Source organism: Muntiacus reevesi, chromosome 4 (genome assembly GCF_963930625.1).
Source record: "Muntiacus reevesi chromosome 4, mMunRee1.1, whole genome shotgun sequence".
NCBI lineage: Eukaryota > Metazoa > Chordata > Mammalia > Artiodactyla > Cervidae > Muntiacus > Muntiacus reevesi.
Window position 1 is genome coordinate 43,672,475 of NC_089252.1, and position 25,099 is coordinate 43,697,573.

Consider the following 25,099-nt stretch of genomic DNA (forward strand, 5'->3'; position numbering starts at 1 on the left):
GATGCGTATTTCAATTCACAGGGAACACTAGATTACCCCCAAGAGCACTGCTAATGTTAGTGCTATGACTTTTCTAGTTAATAAAAATAAGTTGAAGGACTGAACCTTACCCCACGAGGTACATGACTTTACACATCACAGGGTAAAACCAGTGATATGTCAATGACCAGAAATACAAACCCCCAAAGTTGTCTTCCTCACCCACAGCATTCCTGAGAATTCCTAGACATGCTCAAGACACTTGCCCAGGCCTGGGAGGCAAGCAAGTACCAGGATGAAGAGATTGTTCCTAAAACTGAAAGTAAGTCCTCAACTATGGGATGAACAGACTCCAAGGGAACAACAAACTCTAGCAGTTCCGCAAGAAAAGCCAAGAAAACAGGCCAGTTCAAAAACTAAATGTACTGCCACTATTGTTAAAAAAAAAAAAAAAAAGGCAAACAGAGCCAGGAATCCAAAGCAGGTCCAACCCAGGAGAACGTTCATAGTTACCGCACCAGCTGACCTGTATTCCTTCTCACTGCAGGTGGAAAGTTTGGGTTCAATCCACAAAAATTCCCAACAGCCTCTGACACAATCACACTGCAGTACAATGTTGAAGGACTTTAAGCTCTACTATTCATTAGAAGGACTGATGCTGAAGCTGAAGCTCCAATACTTTGGTCACCTGATACGAAGAACTGACTCATTGGAAAAGACCCTGATGCTGGGAAAGATTGAAGGCAGGAGAAGGGGATGACAAAGGATGAGATGGTTGGATGGCATCACCAACTCGATGGACATGAGTTTGAGCAAGCTCTGGGAGCTGGCGATGTACAGGGAAGCCTGGCGTGCTCAGACCATGGGGTTCCAAAGAGTTGAACACGACTGAGCAACTAAACTGATTGAATCTCTACTATCCTTCTGGTTGACCCACTAGGCAAACCAGAAAGAAGAATAAATTTTGGTCTCAAGACAATACACCACTGTGGAGACTCAGGCAGTCTCATTCCTGCAGAAACAATGGCTCCAGCTAACTGGGAAACCTTGACTTAAGTCATGCAGATACTCAACTGCCTGGGTCTTTTTCCATGACAATTTATCTGAAGTAAAGAAACTGCAGGTCAGTAGAAAAGATTTACTGTTAATAACTTTTTAAGGTAAAACCTGGCCTCAGTACATTCATTCCTATTCAGTTTCCTCTGTCTTATCTATCTCCATTTCTGAAACCCCAATACACAATCAGAAAAGTCCTCAAAAAAAGTTCCCTCATATTCTCTGGACTTTGATTATCCAAAGCAAATGTAGATTTATAAATTCTAACAAACTTTGAATTAAAAATGAATCAGGGTCGGACTACCATGGTGGTCCAGTGGTTAAGAAACCTCCTGCCAAAGGAGGGGACACGGGTTCGATCCTAAATGTGGGAAGATCCCACATGAGGTGGCGCAGCTAAGCCCCTGCACCACAACTACTGAAGCCCTTGCGCCCTGGAGCCTGTGCTCCACAATAAGAGAAGCCACCGCAATGAGAAGCCCACCCCACACACTGCAACTAGAGAGTAGCCCCTATTCACCACAACTAGAGAAAGTCCTCGAGCAGCAAATAAGGCCCAGTGCAGCCAAAAAATTAAATTAAAAAAAAATCAGGGTCAATTATCAATTGACCAGAAAGTATTGCTCTGGATGGGAGGGGAGTTTGGGGGGAATGGATACATGTATATGTATGGCTGAGTCCCTTTGCTGCTCACCTGAAACTATCACAACATTGCTAATTGACTATACTCCAATACAAAATTTGAGCAAAGTCAGGGAGATAGTGAAGGACAGGGAAGCCTGGCATACTGTGGTTCATGGGGTCACAAAGAATCAGACATGATTTAGCAAATGAACAACAACATCAATACAAAATAAAAAGCTTTTAAAAAAGAGAAAGTATTGCTAATCAGAATATCTATCCCATCTCCTAAGCAGTCTAGGTAATCAGAGTCTGTTTGCTCTCCCACAGTGTTCCAGCCTTGGCATGCTGAGGTATCAGAAGACATCTTACAGCTCAACCATGAAAGCAATCTCCATCCTGTAACTAATGAAGAAACTGAGCCCCGGTCATAATATTCTTAACATGAATAGGGATACATAAATGCAAAATGTGTTACTCAACCAGCACCATGTAAATAAAAGCAATAATCTCCATATCTGCAGACCAGGCTGATTAACTTTGATTCTGAGGAATAATATTCAATACCATTTTTCTTCATTCCGAAATTACTCATCCTCTATGTCTCAGTGATTCAGTCCTCCTTCACCCATGAAACATGTGACTCTTGTTTCTACTTGTTCCAACTGACTAGACAATAAAATAGACAATTTGTGTTGACCTTGAGGCTTTTTCAAAGTTTTGATTTAAATGTAGTTAAATTTTAGATTTAGTTTACTTTTAAGTTTCATGACCATCATTTCACTGATGCCAGCCCAAGTTCAATATCTTTCAAGTTTTCTATACTTTCTGTTCATGACATTTGGTCATGAGAATGTTTTTATATTCAAATTTCAGATATATGCATATAATAAATGTTAGGAGTTTGGAAGCAAATTTTAGAAGCAAATAAGAAGTAGTTCTCCCTACATGTTCATCTGAGCCCGCTGCCTTTTCTCCTTCTCTAACTCACTGACTTCTCATCCAGTTTGATCCAATGAATATCTTGCATGAATTTGAATCACAGAGGATATTCAGGCATATTAGATGTGAAACACGTGTTAAAGTGACATCCAACTGAGCTAGATCAATAAATCTGAATCAATGCAACTAAATCTCAACTAAATCAAGTTTAAAATTTATGTCCATGCAAACTACACACAAATGTTGATAGCAGCTTTACTCAAAATTGCCCCAGATTGGAAGCAACCAAGATGTCCTTCAATAGGTGAACAAATGAACTAAGTGTAGTACATCCATACCATGGAATATTATTCATTGATAAGAAGAAATGGTTTATCCAGCCACAAAAAGACATGGGAGAACCTTAAAAGCATATTGCTAAATGAAAGAAGCGAAAGTGAAGTTGCTCAGTCGTATCCTACTCTTTGAGACCTCGTGGACTGTAGCCTACCAGGCTCCTCTGTCCATGGGATTCTCCAGGCAAGAATACAAAGAAGTCAGTCTGAAAAGGCTACATACCACATGATTCCAACTACATGACATTCTGGAAAAAGCAGAACTATGGAGACAAGAAAAAGGTTGTTGGTTCCCTGGGGTTCAGAGAAGCAAGAAAGGAGGTAAAGAGGATTTTTCAAGTCAGTGAAACTATTCTGCATGATATTGTAATGGTGGATATATGGCATCACACATTTGTCAAAACCCATAGAAAACGAAGAGGGAACTTATTAATGTAAAGCATGGACTTTAGCTAGTAATATTGGTGCAGCAATAGTAACATAGTAATGCAAGATATCCAGGTGGGCCCAAGAAGCCTTAAAAGAGAGAAGCAGAGTGATGTGACTGCTGGGTTTAAAGATAAAAGAGGGTCACTAGCCAAGAAATGAGGGGAGCTCTAGAATCAGGAAAAGGCAAAGAACAGATTTTCCTCAGGCCCCCAGAGGGCATGCAGCCCTGCAGATACAAGATTAGCCCAGCGAGACTTCTGCCATCCAGTACTGTGAGACAGTAAATTTGTGTTAAGTCACTGAGCTTGTGGCAATTAGTTAAAGCAGCAATAGGAAACTCACACACTCTATTTCCTTCACTGAAGTCACCAAAATCCCTAACTGTATAACGTATGTAATATTTGGCCACCTTGGATCTCACAGACTAGAATATGAAGTCCCCAAATCTGCTGCCATGTCTAGCACAGAGTAGCAGCTCAGTAAACATTCACGAAAGGCAAGACTTCTCACCCCATATTAATAGAGGAGGAAACTGACAGGTGATGTGGGAATCCTGTACTTTGTTCAACATTTTTCTGTAAACCTAAAACTGTTCTAAATAATAAAGCCTATTAAATAAATAATTTGTTGAAATTACCCTTGATAATATAATATGCTTTAGATTTCTGGGTAGTCACTAAAAACAAATTTTTAGTAACTTGATCATTTCAGCAAACGGGTTTTTGTCAAGCTGAGTTTCAGCAATTCAGCCTGCTTCCTGCTAAAGCGCTGATCCTTGTATCCCTCAAATTCACTAGGCCCTTTCCAGGTGTGCTGTGTTCCCTCCCCTTCCTCCAGTCATCTGCAAGGCTAGGTGGACCTTACCCTTCACATCTCAGTTCAAATGGCATCTTCTCAAAGAAGTCCCCGATGACAACTCCATCCCCACACACACGTCCAGTGATGACCTAACCATCTTACGTGGTTATAATACCTGGAACTTGTGACTGTGTTATCTTTCATGGCAAGAGGAACTCTGCAGCTGTGATTAAATTAAGGACCCTGAGATGGAGAGATCATTCAGGTGATGATATCCAAGAGGTATCATCACCCAGATGTTACAGATGCAAATACAGAGACCCAGAGGCATAACACCACTGGCCCAACGTCGCACAGCAAAAGCATACATAGCTGAGCAGGGGTTCAAAGCCATGTTCACCCAGTGCTAAAAGCTGTGCCTCTCAGCCCTGAGGATAATACTATGGAATTAGCCTCATGACAGAAGTACAGGGACCCCAGCCTGTTTAAAATCATAATTTTTAGGGATTAGGGACTATATTTCACCTGTTCTAGCAATTGTTGAGATTTTTTTCAAGTGATTTCCACTCATCATTTTCATTCATGGTCTCGATTTTAAAAATTAATTTAGCTGCAGAAAGCACTACAATATTGGGACTTCCTGGCACAGTGGTTAACACTCTGGACTTCCACTGCAGGGCAGCAGAGGTCCCACCCCTACTCAGGAAACTAAGAGCCCACATGCTGCATAGCACGGCCAAAGAAACAAACACAACATGAAAACACGATACTACTGACATAGCAATACATCCCCAACAACTCCGCCTCCTCCATCCGAGACACAATGGCCCTTGCTAGCATTGGGCCAGCCAGACAGTATTATCTACATTGCTAAACAGGAAGCCCAAGCTAACCAGAGTGGTTAGCAGGGTGGCTTCCGGCAAGTCACCCACTTAGTCTGAGTAGAGTTGGGTGCAGACCCCAAATGATACGTAGCCCTGGCCGGGAGGTCTGTGGCTGCCAGCCTCTCCCTCCCCACATCCTCTGCTCTTGGAATCAATCACAATTCTGAATAGCTGAGGTCTTGTTCACTCCACCTCTCTCAGGGCCCCCATCTTTTCAGGCCTCCAGCTGCCCCCTCTGCAACATCCCCAACTGGACTCATTTCTTTGCCCTCAGACAGCAGACAGGCTCATGGCTTCCTGAGCCCTTGGACTCTGGGAACTTTCAGTTAGCTTCTGCAGAAGGGGCCACAGGGCTCACACGCAGGTACCTGGATCTTTAGCATGTCTGCTCCCTTTGACTCAGAGCTGAACATGGCCAGGAGGAGTGGAAGGGGAGCATCCCTCATGTACAGACTCCCCAGGAAAGGGCAGCACCAGCCAGCGTTGGCCAGGGAGAGGCCTGCCAGCCAGGATACCAGCCCTGAGCCACGGCTGGTCAGAATCAAAGCTGGCCAACCTTCTGAGCAGGCATTAACGTGGGAATCCTGATTTACACAGGTACACGCAAACACCGGACAGGTAGAGGGGGAAGCCTGATCTGGGGCAGACAGCCCATAGGACTTGTCAACTGTCCTGTCCAGATCTGGCCAGCAGCAGTGGTACTGATGAATGCCTCAGAGCTTAGGTCTTTCTGCACCCCTAGTCCAGGACCTGACTCGAGGGACTGTCAGGGCACATTCAAATTTAAGGGATCCAACATGTTATTTTCCTTTGTGTGCCATTTCTCAAGGACTCTCTATTCCTTATCAGTTCCTGGAAAACAGGAGTGAGCAGCACTGCACGCAGTTCTCAGGACTGAGATCATGAGAAAGGGCACCTGCTTGGATTCCTTTCAGTGACTCCCTTCAGTGACCTTTTACTTAAAGGTAGTCTATTCAGTTATGCCCCTCTTACTCAGGATATGGAATGCTTTCTGCCCTTTGGAGATTGTTATTTGTTTGGCTTTGCTTTTGCTTAATTTTTTTACTGCCTAAAGCTGCCTTGTATGAAGATATATAAACATGCGTTTCTGCAAATAAAGCGCCCTTGTTTCACTCGAGACTTGAGTCCCCTGCGTCCCTCTTCTCGTTGACTCCAGTTCCCAGGTCCCGGTCTATGAAGACCGAGACACGGGATCAAGAAAGCCATGCTTGTTTCTGACAACAAGGTATAGTCGCAGAGTCGATTCCAAGATGTCGGGCAACCAAGGCCTGGTGCAGTGAAGGAATTGCGTTTGTGGCCATTTATGAACCTGTCACTTTAAGCAGGTCCTGCTTCTTAAAATAGAAAAAGTCGTGTTCAAACAGGAGTGGGGACTGAGCGGTACAGGGCCAGCACGGAGAGGAAGGACTTTTCTCCGCATTTTGGCTGGCATCTGTCACACAGCAAAACTAAGCCTGAAAATGAGCCGGACTCCAGCCCCTCAGAGGATGGCCAGACTATCAGCTACTTTCACTCAAGCAAGGCCTGCGGGTAGAGTCCCAGTCCCCCTACCCTAAGCAGCTCACCCAAGTATTCCTTCTACCCCTGTGCCATGCCATAGTCTCCTCTGAGGTGTTCTGGAAACACAGATTTCTCCATCTTATCACATGCTTGGTACCATCTCAGCACTTTTTAGGAAATGGTGCTCCAGCTAAGCCTGCCCCATAATCCTGTCCGGCTAACCTACTCCTTGCAGCATGAGCAGAATAGGTGAGCCTGTTTCCCATCAGTGTCATACACATGTGTTTGTCCCTTAGCAAGACAGCAAGGAGACCAAACAAGTCCATCCTAAAGGAAATCAGTCCTGAATATTCATTGGAAGGACTCATCCTGAAGCTGAAGCTTCAATACTTTGGCCACCTGATGCAAAGAGCCGACTCATTGGAAAAGACCCTGATGCTGGGAAAGGTTGAAGGCAGGAGGAGAAGGAGATGGGAGAGGATGAGTTTATTGGATGGCGTCACTGATTCAACGGACATGAGTGTGAGCAAACTCCGGGAGATAGCGAAAGACAGGGAAGCCTGGCGTGCTGCAGTTCATGGGGTCACAAAGAGTCGGACATGACTGAGCGACAAAACAGCAACAGCAACAAAGGCCCCCGAGGGCAGGGATCAGTCTTCCCCTGACTTTACAGGTCCACACAGATCTCTAGCTTCTACCAAAGTTGGAACACCTAAGGGCTTATGTGTGAGTGCGTGCGGAGTTGCTTTAGTCGTGTCCAATTCTTTGTGACCCTATGGACTGTAGACCATCAGGCTCCTCTGTCCATGGGGATTCTCCAGGCAAGAATACTGGAGCAGGTTGCCACGTCCTCTTCCAGGAGATCTTCCCAACCCATGGATCAAACCCACATTTCTTATGTCTCCTGCATTGGCAGGTGGGTTCTTTACCACTAACTCTACCTGGGAAGTCCCAAAGGCTCATAAAAAAAGACAATTAAATATTGAGTAAAACTCTAATCATAAAGAAAGAGTTCAGAAAAAAAGAACCTGAATGCTTATCAAGTTTCAGCATGCAGAGGATTTTGAAACCTTGATGTGCAATAGAGAAAGGCAATGAATGCCAAAGAATGTTGAAGCTATTGCACTCATCTCACACTCTAACAAAGTAATGCTCAAAATTCTCCAAGCAAGGCTTCAACAGTACATGAACAGAGACCTTCCAGATGTTCAAGCTGGATTTAGAAAAGGCAGGCGAACCAGAGGTCAAATTGCCAACATCCGTTGAACCATAGAAAAAGCAAGAGAGTTCCAGAAAAACATCTACTTCTGCTTTACTGACCACTCCAAAGCCTTTGACTGTGTGGATCACAACAAACTGAAAATTTTTTAAAGAGATGAGAATACCAGATCACCTGTCCTGACTCCTGAGAAATCTGTATGCAGGTCAAAAAGCAGCAGTTAAAACCAGACATGGAACAACAGACTGGTTCCAAACTGGGAAAAGAGTACATCAAGGCTGTATATTGTCACCCTGCTCATTTAACTTAAACGCAGAGTACATCATACGAAATACCAGACAGTATGAAACGCAAACTGGAATCAAGTCTGCCAGGAGACAAAAAAAAGAAAGATTGCCAGGAGAAATATCAATAACCTCAGATATTCAGATGACACCACTCTTATGGCAGAAAGCAAAGAACTAAAGAGCCTCTTGATGAAAGTGAGAGAGGAGAGTGAAAAGGCTGGCTTAAAAGCTCAGCATTCAAAAAATGAAGATCATGGCATCTGGTCCCATCACTTCATGGCAAATAGATGGGGAAACAATGGAAACAGGGACAGGCTTTATTTTTTTGGGCTCCAAAGTCACAGCAGATGTTGACTGTAGCCGTGAAATTAACAGACACTTGCTCCTTGGAAGAAAAGCTATGAAAAACCAAGACAGCATATTAAAAAGCAGAGACATTACTTTGCCAACAAAGGTCTGTCTAGTCCAAGCTATAGTTTTTCCAGTAGTCATGTATGGATGTGAGAGTTGGACCATAAAGAAAGTTGAGAGCCGAAGAATTGATGCTTTTGAACTGTAGTGTTGGAGAAAACTCTTGAGAGTCCCTTGGACTACAAGGAGATCAAACCAGTTCACCCTAAAGGAAATCAGTCCTGAACATTCATTGGAAGGGCTGATGCTGAAGCTCTAAGCCTTTGGCCACCTGATGTGAAGAACTGACTCTTTGGAAAAGACCCTGATGCAGGGAGAGGTTGAAGGTGGGAGGAGAAGGGGATGACAGAGGATGAGATGGTTGGATAGCATCACTGACTCGATGAACATGAGTTTGAGTAAGCTCTGGGAGTTGATTATGGACAGGGAAGCCTGACGTGCTACAGTCCATGAGATCACAAAGAGTTGGACATGACTGAGCGACTGAACTGAGCTGAGATGAAATTACAAAATTACAGCAAACTTGACTGCATAAAGTGTTTTCAAAATACATTATACATGTTTAAGTACAGTGATCCTTTTACAGACGAGGATACTAAGCTTAGGAAGGTTGAGTAACTTGAAGAAGGGCACATCCCTCAGCTTGAAAGGAAAAGAGTTGGGGTTCCATCCCTGAAATGTCCAAGGCAAAAGTCTGAGGGCATGAGGAAAGTCCTTCACTGCTGCACGCTAGTTGCTGGAGGCTAGAACGTGTGAGTTACACACACAACCACATATACACACACATATATACAAGAATACACATTCAAATATTTGTATTAAATGACAGAGAATGTATTTATCATTTCCAAAAACTTATGTAGATTTATAAGTAAAGAATGAGGAAGGAACTAAAACCATTTGTAAATGGGGAAATACAACAAGAAAATAATGTTCACTCTCCCTGGTGATAAAAACACAAACAAAAATTTAATAAGGCATCTGTTTTTGCTTATTAAACTAGCCATGGCTGACGCAGTGAAACTGATTATTTCCACATATTATCACGGACACTGAAACTATGTCTGCCCTTTAGGAAATCAGTTTGGTGCTACATATCAAAAGTTTTAAAATGCCCTATTATTAATAAACCTTATTTTCAGTCATTCAACAGTTGTTACTGTGAATCCACTATGTACCAGGCATTAACCTAGGTACCACCAGAGGAATGAGACAGAAGTGTGGGCCCTGACACTGTGGGTGGCCATGCCATCCCTGGAATGAATGGCTGGGGACTTTGTGTAGGTGAAAGAAAAACTTTGTCCTTGTTGAGGCTACTGTTATCTTGGGTTTTTCTATTACTCATGACTGCACCTCATCTTATTTATACAAAAGATAAGTGAGCTTTCACCAGCTGGTGTCTGATTTCTTAATGGAGCAGGAGGCAAAGATCATCAAAACAGAGAAAGAATGGGGAAGTGAAGTGGAGGTTTGAGTAGAGTGGGGAAAAAAAGCAAACAAACAAAAGAGAAAATAAAAGGTACTGGCAAGAATATGAGAAAACAGGAACCCTCTGCGCTGTTGGTGAGAAGGTAGAACAGTACAGCTGCTGTGGGAAACAAATGGCAGTTCCTCAAAAAATTAAAAATAGTATTATCATATAATCCAGCGATTACATGTCTGGGTATATGGCAGAAGGACTGGCAGCAGGGTCTTGAAGAAATCCTTGTATACCCATGTTCATAGTATTATCCACAATAACTGAATCATGGAAGCAATTCAAATATCTATTGATGGATGAACAGATCAGCAAAATGTGCTATATACAAACAATGGAATAATATTCTACTTAAAAAGTAAGGAAATTCTGACATGTGCTACAACACAGATGAGCCTTGAGGACATTACACTAAGTGAAATAAGCCAGTCATAAACAAATACTCTGTGATTCCACTTATGTGAGGTACTCAGCACAGCCAAAATCATAGAGACAGAAGTATATAATGGTGGTTGCCAGAGACCGGGGGAAGGGAGAATGGGGAGTTATTGTTTAATAAATGTAGACCTTCAGTTTTACAAGATGAAAGGAATTTAGAGGACAGATGGTGGTGATGGTTGCACAACAACATGAATGTATTTAATACCAATGAACCTTCAGTTCAGTTCAGCCGCTCAGTCATGTCCGACTCTTTGCAACGCCATGGACTGCAGCACGCCAGGCTTCCTTGTCCATCACTAACTCCCGGAGTTTATTCAGACTCATGTCCATCAAGTCAGTGATGCCATCCAACCATCTCATCCTCTGTCGTCCCCTTCTCCTCCTGCCTTCAATCTTTCCTAGCATCAGGGTCTTTTCCAATAAGTCAGTTCTTTGCATCAGGTGGCCAAAGTAATGGAGTTTTAGCCTTATATTCAAAAAAGGTTGGGGGAGTGGGGGGATAAATGTTGTTATGTGCATTTTATCACATTTTTTTTTTAAATGTGGTATCACACTTTAAAAGACAACAAAAATTAGTTAAATTTGTGGCATTTAGTTGCATGGCCCCTGAATATTATGTATTGTACAGGGGGCAGAGAGTGGGGGGTTGCCTCTTAACATCAAGTAGGTGAGGCTTCAGTGTTCATTTATTCACTTGTTAAACGTTCATTGAGCACATATTCTATCCTCAGAACTGAGTCAAGCTCTAGAGACACAGAGGTAAACAACAGAAGTTGACCATAGTATACCAAGGAAGAAAAACAAACAAACATGGAGTGATAAGTGTATTGTTAGAAATATGCAACAGACATGCAGAAAAGGTCTCCTCCCTAAGATGGGGAGGCAGGAGTAGAGGCCAGTGCAAAGTCAACTAACACCTCGCAGCCACTTCCCCGACTTCCAGCCCTTTGAGGGTCTTGTGAGGCTGTGAGGTGTTCACACCTCACAGTGTGAATGCTGAGGGTAAGAGGCAGGGTCGGCCATCCTCTGTCACCCCAACTTTCCTTATTTTTTATTCTCCGTGTGTTTCTCCCTCTCCTAAAGTATGTGGCACTTACAGGACCACTCTTGGGTATTTGTAAAGGCACTTGAAACTGGAAAATACCCCCACAAACAGTAATATGTTTAAAAGAAGAACAGTGATCTATGAAAAAAAAATATTTAAGATCATGCAGCCTTAAAAAAAACACCAAAAATAGTACTCTATGTCATAATCTCTGTTGGAGGTGCAGTGCTGGGCCGGTGAGAGGGTATAAAGCGCCACAGACTTGCAGGTAAAGAAAAAAAATAAAAAAAAAAAAACAGCAAGGATTTAAATACCTAAAATATTCTTTTAACTTACTTTCCCAAATATTTCAACTGTGATCATTCCTGTCAAAAAAGAAAGTCTTGGGATTTCCCTGGTGGTCCAATTGTTGAGAACCCACATTGCAAGGCAGGGGACTCAGGTTCCATGCCTCGTCAGGGAACTAAAGATTCCACATATCCCTGGAGCAACTGAGCCCTCAGGCGACAGCTAGTGAGTACTCGGCATCTAAGACCCATATAGCCAAATAAACAAAACTTTAAAAAAAGAAAATCTTCACCTGGTGTGACCTGATCAATGTTAATGCAATAGAACCATATCTGACCGGTAAGCTAGGAGTGGATATAAGAGTTTCCACAGATAGATACTGATGGGTCTATGCACCAGGGTTTAAGTTGCCCTGAACTACCCTGAGCCTCCTTACACATACAAATGTGTAAAGTGTTTAAGACAAGAGCGTTAGAGTCAGCTAGGGAAAAGTTTTCCTCTTCTCAAGAAGAATAAACCCTTATCTCCTGTGTTGAAATCTGCAGCTTGACCTTGGTCTAACCTTCACACAAAGATACACAGCTAATCCCAGCTAGAAGACAAGTTTTTAAACCAACATGTCAAGAGCCTACTGTGTCTTTCAGAAGCCTGCTCTTCCTACTTTCCTCACACACAGGCTGTTTGGGAAGCTAGAAGCCCCTGACCCTGAGGGAGGCTCCGAAGCCCGTGTTGAATGTTGTGAGACTCAATAGCAGCTATCTGAACACAGTGTCCAAAGTATCTGGTTTCCTGTTGCCTGACTTTTCCAGAGTGAGATCATATAGCTCTCAGTCTTCATGGATCTTCATAACATGCAAGAGTTCTTAAATTCCTGGCAACCATATCTTAAATAGTCCCAATGATATAGTTGGAAAATTCTAATAGTTTTATTATTTTTAAAAATTACAATGAAAAAAAAAAAAAATTACAATGGCTAGGGACATCCCCAATGGTCCAGTGCCTAAGACTCCAGGTTCCCAAGGCCAGGGACCTGGGTTCAATCCCTGGTCAGGGAACTAGATCTCACAAACTGCAACGAAGCTCTGGCACACAGCAACGAAGATCCCGCATGTGGCAACAAGGGCAATGCAGTCAAATAAATAAATAAGCAAACAAATATTTTTTAAAAATTACAGTGACATGTCATTCTATAGAGCTAACCAACAGTTCCTATTATTTAATCCCCCTCCCCTTTTCTTTTGTCACAGCTGGAGATTTCTAGTATAGAGGAGGAAAGAAAAATGTCAGCTCCTTCCTACTCAGATGAGCTTTTCACTAACATTGAAACTTAGATGATATTTATGCTGTAATAAAATATGTCCAAACATGGACATTCTGATTTTACTTAAGAGACAGTAAATGAAAATTACAGAAGTTAATTGCAAAAACATCTACTGGTTGTACAAACAGAGGTACTTTGAATATTGTATATGTCTGGATGTAACTAACATTTTGCTTTGACCAGCTAATGACATCTATAATTGCTTTTACCAGAAAAATCCATAAATTAACATGCATCCATATACACTTATACCAAGTTTGCACACACCAAGTCTTTTTGACTTTAGAATGAACTTTAACTATGTGTTTATCTATGTACGTGTTCCTGTAATGGGTATCTGAGACACCAACTCAGAATTCTACATTCACTGTATAAATTTAATCCGTGAAAAAACTGTTGTTTGTGCAGGGGAAAAAACTGATAGAGTGGAGCATTGAAAAAAAAAGGTCTCTGGGGCTTCCCTGGTGGCTCAGTGGTAAATAACTCCCCTTGCAATGCAGGAGACATCCCTGATCCAGGAAGATGCCACATGCTCTGGAGCAACTAAGCCTGTGGGCCACAACTACTCAGCCTGTGCTCTAGAGCTTCACAACAAGAGAAGCCAGGGCAAAGAGAAGCTACGTTTCTCTGCAACTAGAGAAAAGCCTGTACAGACCCAGCACAGTCAAAATTAAATAATAAATAAATGCTTAAAAAAAAAAAAGGTCTCTAATAAAGGTGAATAATGTCTTCCCTCAAAAAAGAAGAATTAGAAAGTCCAGGAAAAATAAAAATGGAGATCTAACTATAATATACTACTTCAGGCTTCCCTGATGGCTCATCAGGTAAAGAATCTGCTACAATCTGCTAAAGAATCTGCTACTTGTGTCTGCAGGAGACACGAGTTCCATCTCTGGGTCGGGAATGTCCCCTGGAGAAGGAAATGGCAACCCACTCCAGTATTTCTTGCCTGGAGAATCCCATGGACAGAGGAGTCCGGCAGGCTACAGTCCAAAGGGTTACAAAGAATCAGATATGACTAAGCGCACACACACGCACACACACACACACACACACACACACACACACACACTTAGCTTTAAAAATAAAAAACCTTTACACGCTGTGGGAATTCCCTGGCGGTCCAGTGGTTAGGACTCTGTGCTTTCACTGCTAAGGGTATGGGTTCCGCCCCTGGTCAGAGAACTAAGATCCCACAAGTCACACGGCAAAGAAAAATAAAATAAAAAACAGTCTACACGTTGTGACAACATAAATAATAATTATATTGTTTTTCATTATAAGTCATTTGGGAATATTTGGATTTTTAAAGAATATGCTTGCATCATCTAGACTTTTTAAAAGTTTGTAAACAAACTTTTGTTTTCTTTCCACTTGTTTAGATTTTGTTTTATTTATTTCAATAAGAATTTCTTATTTTCCTGGAGGCTTCTCTGGCAATCCCAGTGACTGAGACTCTGCTCTTCCAATGCAGGAAGCTTGGGTTCGCGCCCTGGTGAGGAAACTAGGATCCCACACGCCTCATGGCCAAAAAAAGAGAAGAATTTCTTATTTTCCTTAGAAGGTAGATCCCATGACTCTCTTATTAAATTCTTACAATGCTAAAACAAGAAGAAAAAAAAAAGATTTCTGATAATTATTTTAAAGCTAAACCCCAGTGGCTGCTCTAGAAAGAATGAACTGGAAGAGACGAAAGTCAACGCCTTTATTTTGCATTTTGTCACCAGGCAGGATAGCACCAACTCAAGCTCTGGTAAGACCCAGAAAGGAGAGAGTCCAAAGTGGTCAGAGGTTTGAAGCAGAGGGACAGCCCTGGGTGGTCAGGGGCAGCGAGCAAGTTCAGGGGCCCCAAGCCTTCCCCTGGTCACTCCCCAAGCAGAGGAGAGAGGCCTCGCCCACCGCAGGCACAGGGGTGGGAGAGGATAGGACAGGCAATAGACAGCTGGTCTGGGCTGAGCAGTGAGAATCAGGAAGACCAGGTCAAAATAAGGATCTAGAAGACACACAGGGTCAGGCTGGTATCATACCCTCGTGAGGAATGAGGGACTGTCCTGAGGCGGGAAGCATCTCCCTCTCCTGGAACAGGTCACCTGTGCAAGGCCCCTCTGACCACAGGCCAAAGGCTGGGACTGTCCCTTTGTGGCCACCTTCCCTGGAGCCCTGGAAACCACACCCACGGTCCCTGTCTTATTCCCACAAGATACCATCGACGTTAACCAGGATAAATCACAGCATGGCTTAACCACACGACTGCTGGGAGGGAAAAAGCACATGGGCAAACCCAGGTGGGGACTATCCCAGTTTTAAAGAGATCTTTTCAAACAGATCCACCAAAAGGTTCCTTTAAATGAACTTCCCATGTGGCATTTGAAGATTATTTATGCAGTATGTGCTGCCTCACGCCTTTTCAGGAACATCTACCTAATTTGACCATGGGACTCTCAACTTCCATGGAACATTCCTCTCCTGGGCCTGTGATGGCTCCTGTGAGGGTTGAATCCCTACATCTCTGCCTCTCTTCCTCTGACGCCTCTCTACTCCTGCCAAAACAAGGTACTCACCAAGAGTGCTTCTCTGAGGACCTCTTAGCTCTTGATTCTTTCTCCTTGAGTAACTGTCAACCGCCTCCTTTAATTGTCACCTCTGCGCTGATAATAGTTGACAACCACAAGTGCTCACAATGTACCAGGCATCACAGAACTCTGATTTAATGCTCACAACGGCCCTAGAGCATCGACATTGGTATTATCCTCATTTTTCGACATGGAAAAACAGAATAAGAGTTGAAGTTATCTGCCCAAGGTCACTCAGGTATAAGGGGCAGATGGGGACTCAAACCTGGCCAGACCACCTCAGAGCCTCTGCTGTTCCATGTACTGTCTTTCCTGGACACCCTTTCCAAGGTACTGGGGGCACCTCTACCAAGTCCTCAGACATAGAACGTTGACCACCAGACATCAGAGCACACTCATTGTTTGTACTGGTTGTTAAAACATTAAAATACCCCCCAAACCCTGCTGTCTGGCCCCCTGTTCCTTCCCCAGGACCTCCCCATATCCAGCAACCCTGGCCCTGTCCTGAAAGCTGAGGGCTGGGCCGGGGGTTCAGGATGCTGCGAATCTCGGTCTTCACCAGTGCTACCCCTGTGGTTAATACTGTCAATATCACTTCTGCCTCCCCTTCTTCCTCCTCCTTCTCTCCCCACAAACCAGTTCCTCGCCTGACTTCCTTCTTTCTGGGACCAGCACCTCACTCTCCTGCTCACCTTATGCAGAGCCTGCTCCGAGCTTTTCTTCCCTCTCCCCCACTGCCCGGCTTCAATTGGTGACCTTGTCCTGTGGCCTTGACTTCTCTTACCCTCTGCCATTCCTTTCATTGGTCTCCTCCTGTCCCTTCCCTATGATTTCCATTCTGGAACAGACCCTTTCTGCCCCTTGGCCCTTGCTAGAACTCTCCCATCCCCCGACCCCTTTGTCCTCTATATCCCTGAGGACAGGCATTCAAGACTAAAGTCTACTCTCCCTGCTGGCTTCCTAATGAGGAATGTACCTTCAACCCAAGAGAGTGCTCTGATCCCTGCAAATGCCACCTCTATACAGAGAAGGTATTTTCTCAAATATTTGTTCAATTCAATCAACTGATACCCACTCGTTTTCAAAGTTTTCTAGCTTATACCATCACAACCTTGTCCTTGAAGCAAGAGTTGCTGCCATCCCCTCAGTGATAACAACAGCCTTGCTCCCCGCTCTCTACCCATCCCTGAGAATATGAGAGCATCTCAGGTAGCCCCTGAAGTCTCCAATAGTTTCCCTCTACTCCTTTTCTCTCAAATCTAGGCTGACTGTCCCATCTGCCTGGTTCCTGAGCATCTGTATGAGAAGCACCATCGCAGCGCTGGGGGCTCAGTGGACGGTGGCCCTCAGTGCAGACTCCCCAGGAGCTCGTGGTTGGAGCTGAAGGAGAAAGATATACACATGAAGAGTCAAAATGATGTCTCAGCACCGACATCTGATGGTGCCAAAGGACACTCTCACTGAGCACCAGCCTCATTGAAAGCACTCAATGAGCACTTGGTCTATGCAGAGTCCTGCTGCACTATTTAACAGCTCTACAATCGTGGGAATGTTGCTCAACCTGTTTGCCACTCAGTTTCCTCATCTGTAAAACGGGATAGTCAATAAGGTACCCCATAGGGTAGCTGAGACTTAAATGAGTGGTATATGTAAAGTGTTTAGCACAGTGCTTGCCACAGACTCTATACACAGTAATGTTAGCTATTACTGTTTTTATTACTCGACAATAATGGATATAATGGAAGATATCTTTGCAAACTCTCTCTCAGGATCTTATATCTTTTGAAAGCAAAAGCTCAGAGGGGAAAAAAAAGAGTAAAAACCCAGAAAGTTCTCTATCCTGGACCTTTACCCAATCTCTAACTCTCAACACAGACCTCATGTCTGCCCCCTCCCCTAACCATTCCTGCAAGACTGCCTCTGGGAGCAGCTGGGGGGCTGCCTTTCCGTAGCCTGGGAGCCCTCTGAGGATGGAGGCCGCAGCTCTCAGCCCACTACCTGCCCTGTCCGTTTTATAGATCCACTGTACTCATTCGACAGCTGTCTGCTGAGATCTCACGGGCATCAGCCCGTGCAAGGAGCAGTGGCACTGAAAGCCAGACAACAGCTGTCCATAAGGTTGTCCACATTGCAGGCCCCCAACCTCAAAACCAAAAAGGACAAAAACTATGAAGGAATACAACATGCGCTATCGGGCGCAATCAGGAAGGGCTTCCCTGTGCTGTTTTTCCCCACAGTGTCTGGCATGGGACCCAGGGGTCCTTTATTCCACCCAAAGAATTCACAGGCCTCCTCCAAGGGCCAGCTCCAAGGCCATGCACCCTCTCTGTGAAGCTGCTTGGGGTGAGAGGACCACACCCCACAGGTGGGCATTATGCCTGAAGAGAACCCCAAAAACTCCAGAAAAAGGGACCCCTCAAGGCAGGGTCTAAACCGTGGCCCCCAGGTCACAGGGCCAAGTTTCTCTAGGCAGCACTCTCCATGCGGGACAGGAACCTGCTAGACGCTATGAGGCTAAACGGGGAGCCATCGAGGTTGCTTTCCTTTCGGCTTCCCTGATAGCTCAGTTGGTTGGTAAAGAATCCTCCTGCAATGCAGGAGACCCCAGTGTGATCAGGAAGATACTCTGGAGAAGGGATAGGCTACCCACTCCAGTATTCTTGGGCTTCCCTTGTGGCTCAGCTGGTAAGGAATCCTCCCGCAATGTGGAAGATCTGGGTTCAATCCCTGGGTTGGAAAGAACCCCTGGAGAAGGGAAAGGCTACCCGCTCCAGTATTCTGGCCTGGAGAATTCCGTGGACTGTATAGCCCATGGGGTCGCAAAGAGTTAGAGGGAACAACTTTCACTTCACATCGGGATTACAGGTAAGGGCAAGCGGCGGTTTGGCAGCAGTAGCTCAGTCTGGAGACAAGCTGACTTTCTGCTCCTGCCTTAAAAGGATGAGGGTGGCTCCTCCAAATGAGGGGGTACAGACTGTTGAGGGGCACCTGGGGAGCGAGAGGACAGGGGGTAAGAGGACTGGACAGAGGAGACGAGGACTGAGCTGCCGCCTCCTGCTTGGGTCCGTCCTCGGGCTCGCACCAGCCTCCCTCTGGATAGGGGGACAGGGGGCAAAGGCTGGGAGGGGCTCAGGAAACGGGGCTACGAGACCGGCAAAGCTTCTGCTAGAGAACCCCGCTAATGTCTTCAGGCTCGGACAGGCTGTACATTTCCGCGGACCTGGAAAAGCCAAACAACCCGGCGAAGTTTACCGCACGTTCTCTGACCCACGTTCCCCCCCCCAAATCTGCTCACAGCGCAGCCTCCAGGACCACCCGGCGACTGTCCCCGGACTGTCCCCAAAGGGTGGCTCCTCCCTTTGGGTCTCGGTTTCCCCAGGTGTGAGATGAGGGGGGAATGTCCCAGCTCTAAGGCTACACCTGTCTGCGGTGACCCGGGGCGCGGACGGCCGAGGGAGACCCTGCGAACCGGACACCGTGGACTCGCGGACGCGCGGCGGGCTGGGGGCAGCGCAGAGAGGGGCCGGCGGCGGCCAGTCCGATCCGATTCTGCTCCGGACAGGGGCCCACGGCTCCCTTCTGGGCCCCCAACTCCCAAGCCGGGTGATGGACCCCTCGTTTCGCCGACTTACCCAAAAGTTCCCCTTGAACAGTGAGCCTGTCATGGCTGGCTAGCGAGCAGCGGGGAGAACCGGAGTAGGCGCGCGGGGACGCGGAATGTCAGGACCCGCCAGCCCGGCCGCGCACCCGGAGCTAAGCCCCGCCCACGCCACCGCCCGCCCCGCCCCGCCCCACACACCATCCATCTGCCCCGAGCCTCACCACCCGGCCCCGCCCCCCGAGCCCCGCCCCGCCCCCGCAATGCGCTCCACCCCTCCCAGTTTCCCCGCCCCTTCTGCCCCGAGCCGCTCCGCCCCCCGCCCCGCCCCCGGATCCCCACTCCGCTTTGCTCCCCCCGCTCCGCCCCGCCCCACATCACCCATCTGCTCCGCCCCGCCTGCCCCGAGCCGCAGAGTCCGGCCCTGTCCTCCACCCCCGCTCCGCCCCCGGGGCCCCGCCCCGCCCAGCTCCCCGGCCCCACCCCCGCTCCCGCGCCAAGCGCTCACCACGCCCCTCTCCCCCGGCCCCTCCGCGGGCCGCATCACCCTGCACCTCCGACTCCTGCCGGAGCCGCGCCCCAGGTCTGTCCGCACCCTGCACTAGTCCCGCGCCGAAGGGAGAGGCGGCCCATGGCTTAGAGCCCTGCGGTGTCAGGCGTCAGTCAGTGAGCCCTACGTCCCCCTCCTTCGGGAGACCTTTAAGGATTGGAAGGAACCGATTCTGTCGCCTCCCCGAATTCGGCTCGGTTCCTGCCCACAGCTCCCTCCTCCCTTGACCCAGTTCCTGGCGGAGAGATCCAGGCCCTGCGTGCTGGTGGAAGGAGCCCCAACCGGATCCGAGGTGGTGGGGACCGCGCGTGGCCTCCATGAAGACTGAGCACTGACAACACTGTCGGCCGCGTCAGGTGTGGACGCTTCAGCTTATCGAGTGCGGGGCCCCAGAGGCACCCGCCTCAGATAAGCATGTTTTAGTCTAAAAGTCATGGAAGGTCATTGGCCCTTGACTCCCGGTCCTTCAGTGGGGTCCTTACAAGGTGTCCAAGAACTCAGCTCCTCCCCGACCCTTCCGCATTCTTAGGATCCAGACCCAACACCCTTCTCCACCAATCCCTCCGGAACTATGATGCCCCAGCGTTCTTCCTCTCCCTGCATTCTCCTAGTAGAACATCCTCATAACCCAGGGCGAGTCAGACTCATCCCCGCTTTGCAGTGATAAGGCACTCTAGGACAAAGCACTGCCCTGCGCTACCTGCCCTGAACCAAACTGAGGCCCACAGAGGCTGATTGACCAAGATCATAAGGTATTTTAAAGTATGAGGAGCTCAGTTACAGCTCTGCCCCTCTAAACAGAATCAGAGCCAAAGATAGAGGTCATTCCTGAGACAGATCCACTCAAGGAGGGGAGGATGAAGGCCAAGAGAGCCAACCCCCAGCCTCAGACCTGGAGAGGCAAACTGTGCCTCTGAGCAGGTTCTAGCTTGGCACAGATATAGTGAAAAGAAAGCTGCTGGGGTGATTTGAAGAACAGTTGGAAGGCTCTGCCTGGTAATACCACCCACCCTCACCCACCCCTGTGATGAAATCCTACCAATAGAGTCATCTGCAACAAAAGAGACGGAGAGGTGGCCTCCGGTTCTGGGCCACTCCGAGAACATGCATCCATTAATCCGGTTGTTCATCTCCTTGGAAAGCGGTGAGGTTAGAAGGAAGAAAGGGAAGTCTGACAGCATCATAAGGAGTACCAGGAGGACAGGCTCAACAGAAGGAGGGATAAGAAATAGTGCCAACTGGGGAAATGAAAGATGCTGAAGTGCCACAGATAGCATCAAGGTTTTTCCTGGGAGTTTTGGATATTTTGGAACAAATATTTTAAATGCAATTCTAATTGTTTAAATTTTCATTTTTAACATTTTGCTTAACCTCTCATAGTACATTGTACTTGATTTTCATGGCTCAGACCGCACAAGGTCCCCTGAATTTTAACTCTCTTCCACCACCCGGTGGCAAGATTGGAAATTTCAAATAGTTGTCCACACTGTCAGAAAATATTCCTCATTCGTTACTAATTTATAAACCTCATCAACTCAACAGGTGTTGAGAATTAAAAAACAAGTAGTATTTGTATTATATCCATGGGTCTTGCCTTGAATTGTTTTTTACAGCAGAAATGTGTTAGTCTGTCAGTCGTGTCTGACTCTTTACAACCCCATGGACTGTAGCCCACCAGGCTCCTCTGTCCTTGGTGATTCTCCAGGCAAGAATATTGGAGTGGGTTGCCATTTCCTTCTCCAGGGCATCTTCCCAATCCAGGGATCGAACCTGGGTCACCTGCATCGCAAGCAAACTCTTTACCATCTACACCACCAAGGAAGCCCACAAGGGTCTGTAACAAATTTGGGACATTTTACTAAGGAAGTTAAATAACACTACTCCAGCAGTAACACTACACCAGCAATAACACTACTCCAGGAAGATCCCCTGGAGTAAGAAATGGCAACCCACCCCTGTATTCCTGCCTGGAAAATCTCATGGACAGAAGAGCCTGGCAGGCCAGTCCATGGGCTTGCAAGGAGTCGGACTACAGCAATTATGGAACAATGAATCAGTACATTTAATATAAACCACTGTTAATATTTTGGCATTATCTCTTCCAATAATATGCATTTGCATGGTTGGCAGGCAGATTATTAACCTCTGAATCACCAGGGAAGTCCTACATTTGCACTTTTAAGTTTATACTGTACATATTTGAGTCTTGCTTTTGTAACTTAATATTTCATTAGTATTTTCTAAAATCCTTTAATACACCTTTGCTAACATAAACTTTGATAGCACATGGTGCTGGCTGAATGGACAGGACAGGCACTCTTTCATGAAAAAATTAAAAATCTCTGTGAAGAGAAATTTTGCTATATCACCAAAATTTTTAATGCTCTTTTTTTTTTTTTTTTTTTGGCCACAAGTCTTAGAGTGAAAGCATTGAGTTCTAACCACTGGAGCACCAAGGAATTTCTTAGGTGCTCTTATGTTTTGATCCAACAATTCCATGTTAAGAGTTTACCCTCCAGATATCCTCATATGTGCAAAGTGAAATATGGATATAATTATAGCAGCATGGTTATTCTGGCAAAAGATTTGAAAGAACTAAATGCCATCAGTGGAGGACTAGCTAAATAGATTGTAATATATCTATGCAATTAAATCATATTCAAGCATTAAAAAAATGAGGAAGCTCTGTGTTTTGTTATGGAACAATCACCAGCTATAAAGTGGGGAAAAAGCAAGATGCAAAACAAACTGCTATTTGGGTAGGGAGGAGAAAGAAGAGACTCACGTGTTTTAAATGTTCCTCTTGGAAGCTGTGGTACATATACACCATGGAATATTACTCAGCTGTTAGAAAGAATTCATTTGAATCAGTTCTAATGAGATGGATGAAACTGGAGCCCATTATACAGAGTGAAGTAAGCCAGAAAGATAAAGATCATTACAGCATACTAACACATATATATGAAATTTAGAAAGATGGTAACGATAACCCTATATGCAAAAAAGAAAAAGAGACACAGAAGTACAGAACAGACTTTTGAACTCTGTGGGAGAAGGTGAGGGTGGGATGTTTTGAAAGAACAGCATGTATATTATCAAGGGTGAAACAGATCACTAGCCCAGGTTGGATGCATGAGACAAGTGCTTGGGCCTGGTGCACCGGGAAGACCCAGAGGAGTCGGGTGGAGAGGGAGGTGGGAGGGGGGATCGGGATGGGGAATATGTGTAACTCTATGGCTGATTCATGTCAATGTATGACAAAACCCACTGAAATGTTGTGAAGTAATTAGCCTCCAACTAATAAAAAAAAAATTAAAGAAAAAAAACAAGCAAAAAATAAAAAAATAAAAAAAATAAATGTTCCTCTTACTCGGGGGTGAATGAGAACACCTACTTTTCACTTCTTGCTTTCTGGACCTCTGAGTTTATACAATGTGAGTTTATTTCAAACCTCCCAAAAATTAAAAAGAAAAATCTTCAGTATCACTTTTAACTTTTGCATAATTTCCCATCAAGTGGATATACCAATACTTTCTTAGCATTCTCTTAATGCTTTTAGAAATATTACTGTGATAAATATCTTTTACATAAATTTTTGTTAAAATTCCTCATAATGTAATGTTCATAGAAGCACTATTCACAATAGCCAAGACACGGAAACCTAAATGTCCAACGATAGATGAATGGATAAAGATGTGGTACATATATACAATGGAATACTACTCAGCCATAAATAAGAATGAAATAATGTCATTTTCAGCAATATGGATGCCACTAGAGATTATCATACTAACTGAAGTCAGAAAGAGAAAGACAAGTATGATATCACTTATTTGTGAAATCTAAAATATGACACAAATGAGCTCATCTACAAAGCAGAAACAGACTCGTGGACATAGAGAACAGACTAGTTGTTGTCAAGGGGGAGAGGTTTGGGGAGGGATGGAGTGGGAGGTTGGCGTTAGCAGATTTAAGCTATTACACTGGAATGGATAAACTACAAAGTCCTACCGAATCCACAGAGAACTATATTCAATATCCTATGATAAACCATAATGGGAAAGATTTTTAAAAAAAGAATGTGTGTGTGTGTTGTATGTCTATATACATATAACTGATTCACTTTGCTGTACAGCAGAAATTTAGTTCAGTTCAGTCGCTCAGTCGTGTCCGACTCCTTGTGACCCCATGAACCGCAGCATGCCAGGCCTCCCTGTCCATTGCCAACTCCCAGAGTTTACCCAAATTCATGTCCATCAAGTCGGTGATGCCATCCAGCCATCTCATCCTCTGTCATCCCCTTCTCCTGCCCCCAATCCCTCCCAGCATCAGGGTCTTTTCCAATGAGTCAACTCTTTGATTGAGGTGGCCAAAGTATTGAAGTTTCAGCTTCAGCATCAGTCTTTCTAACAAATACCCAGGACTGATCTCCTTGCAGTCCGAAGGACTCTCAAGAGACTTCTCCAACACCAAAGTTCAAAAGCATCAATTCTTCGGTGCTCAGCTTTCTTCACAGTCCAACTCTCACATCCACACATGACAACTGGAAAAACCATAGCCTTGACTAGATGGACCTTTGTTGGCAAAGTAATGTCTCTGCTTTTTAATATGCTGTCTAGGTTGGTCATAACTTTCCTTCCAAGGAGTAAGCGTCTTTTAATTTCATGGCTGCAGTCACCATCTGCAGTGATTTTGGAGCCCCCCAAAAATAAAGTCTGACACTGCTTCCACTGTGTCACACAGTGTTACACACAGTGTTATATACAGCAGAAATTAACACATTGAAAGTCAACTATACCTCAGAAAAGTTCCTCATAATGTAATCACAGGTTAAATAATATAAACATTTTTAAGATTTTTGAAATAAAACTGTCAAATTGTTTTCCAGAAGAGTTGTAGAGGAAAAGGAGGCTTCCCCAGAAGGAAATGGGATCTTTCCCTTGAAATGGGATAAATGGATGGTGCGTGGCAAAAATAACAATTGCCCACTAAAATCACCACTTTTCCTTTCACACTTTAAAAAATCAGTCTGCATTCCTCTTCCTCCTCTGCCAACTCGCCTTAGTTGTTCTTTCCTGAAGTACTGCCTGCTTCTTTTCTCTGCTCTCCTCACAAAGTCACGTTTCCCCGTCAGAATTAAGTCCCAAATGCCCCTGTGTGGCCGTGAAGACCACCTCTACCCCGACCTTTCCCCCTTCACTCCCCGGCTTCCTCCCATCCCTGCCCCAGGCCAGTCAGGCTTCTCTGCCAGCACAACGGTGCTGCTCCTTTGCAGGCTGCCTTGGGTGCTGTTCTCTCTTCTCAAATTCTATCTCAGTACCACT

General features: G+C 45.2%; 1 protein-coding gene across 1 annotated transcript in view; it reads right to left on the reverse strand.

Annotated features, from left to right (window-relative positions):
• Positions 1 to 19,369, reverse strand: part of PSTPIP2 (proline-serine-threonine phosphatase interacting protein 2) — an 84,808-nt gene extending 65,439 nt beyond the window's left edge. Inside the window, exon 1 of the mRNA XM_065932638.1 lies at positions 19,260 to 19,369. Within this exon, the coding sequence (XP_065788710.1) occupies positions 19,260 to 19,292 (33 nt within the window). The 5' untranslated portion in view covers positions 19,293 to 19,369. The remainder of the gene's footprint in view (positions 1 to 19,259) is intronic.
• Positions 19,370 to 25,099: the final 5,730 nt, after the last annotated feature.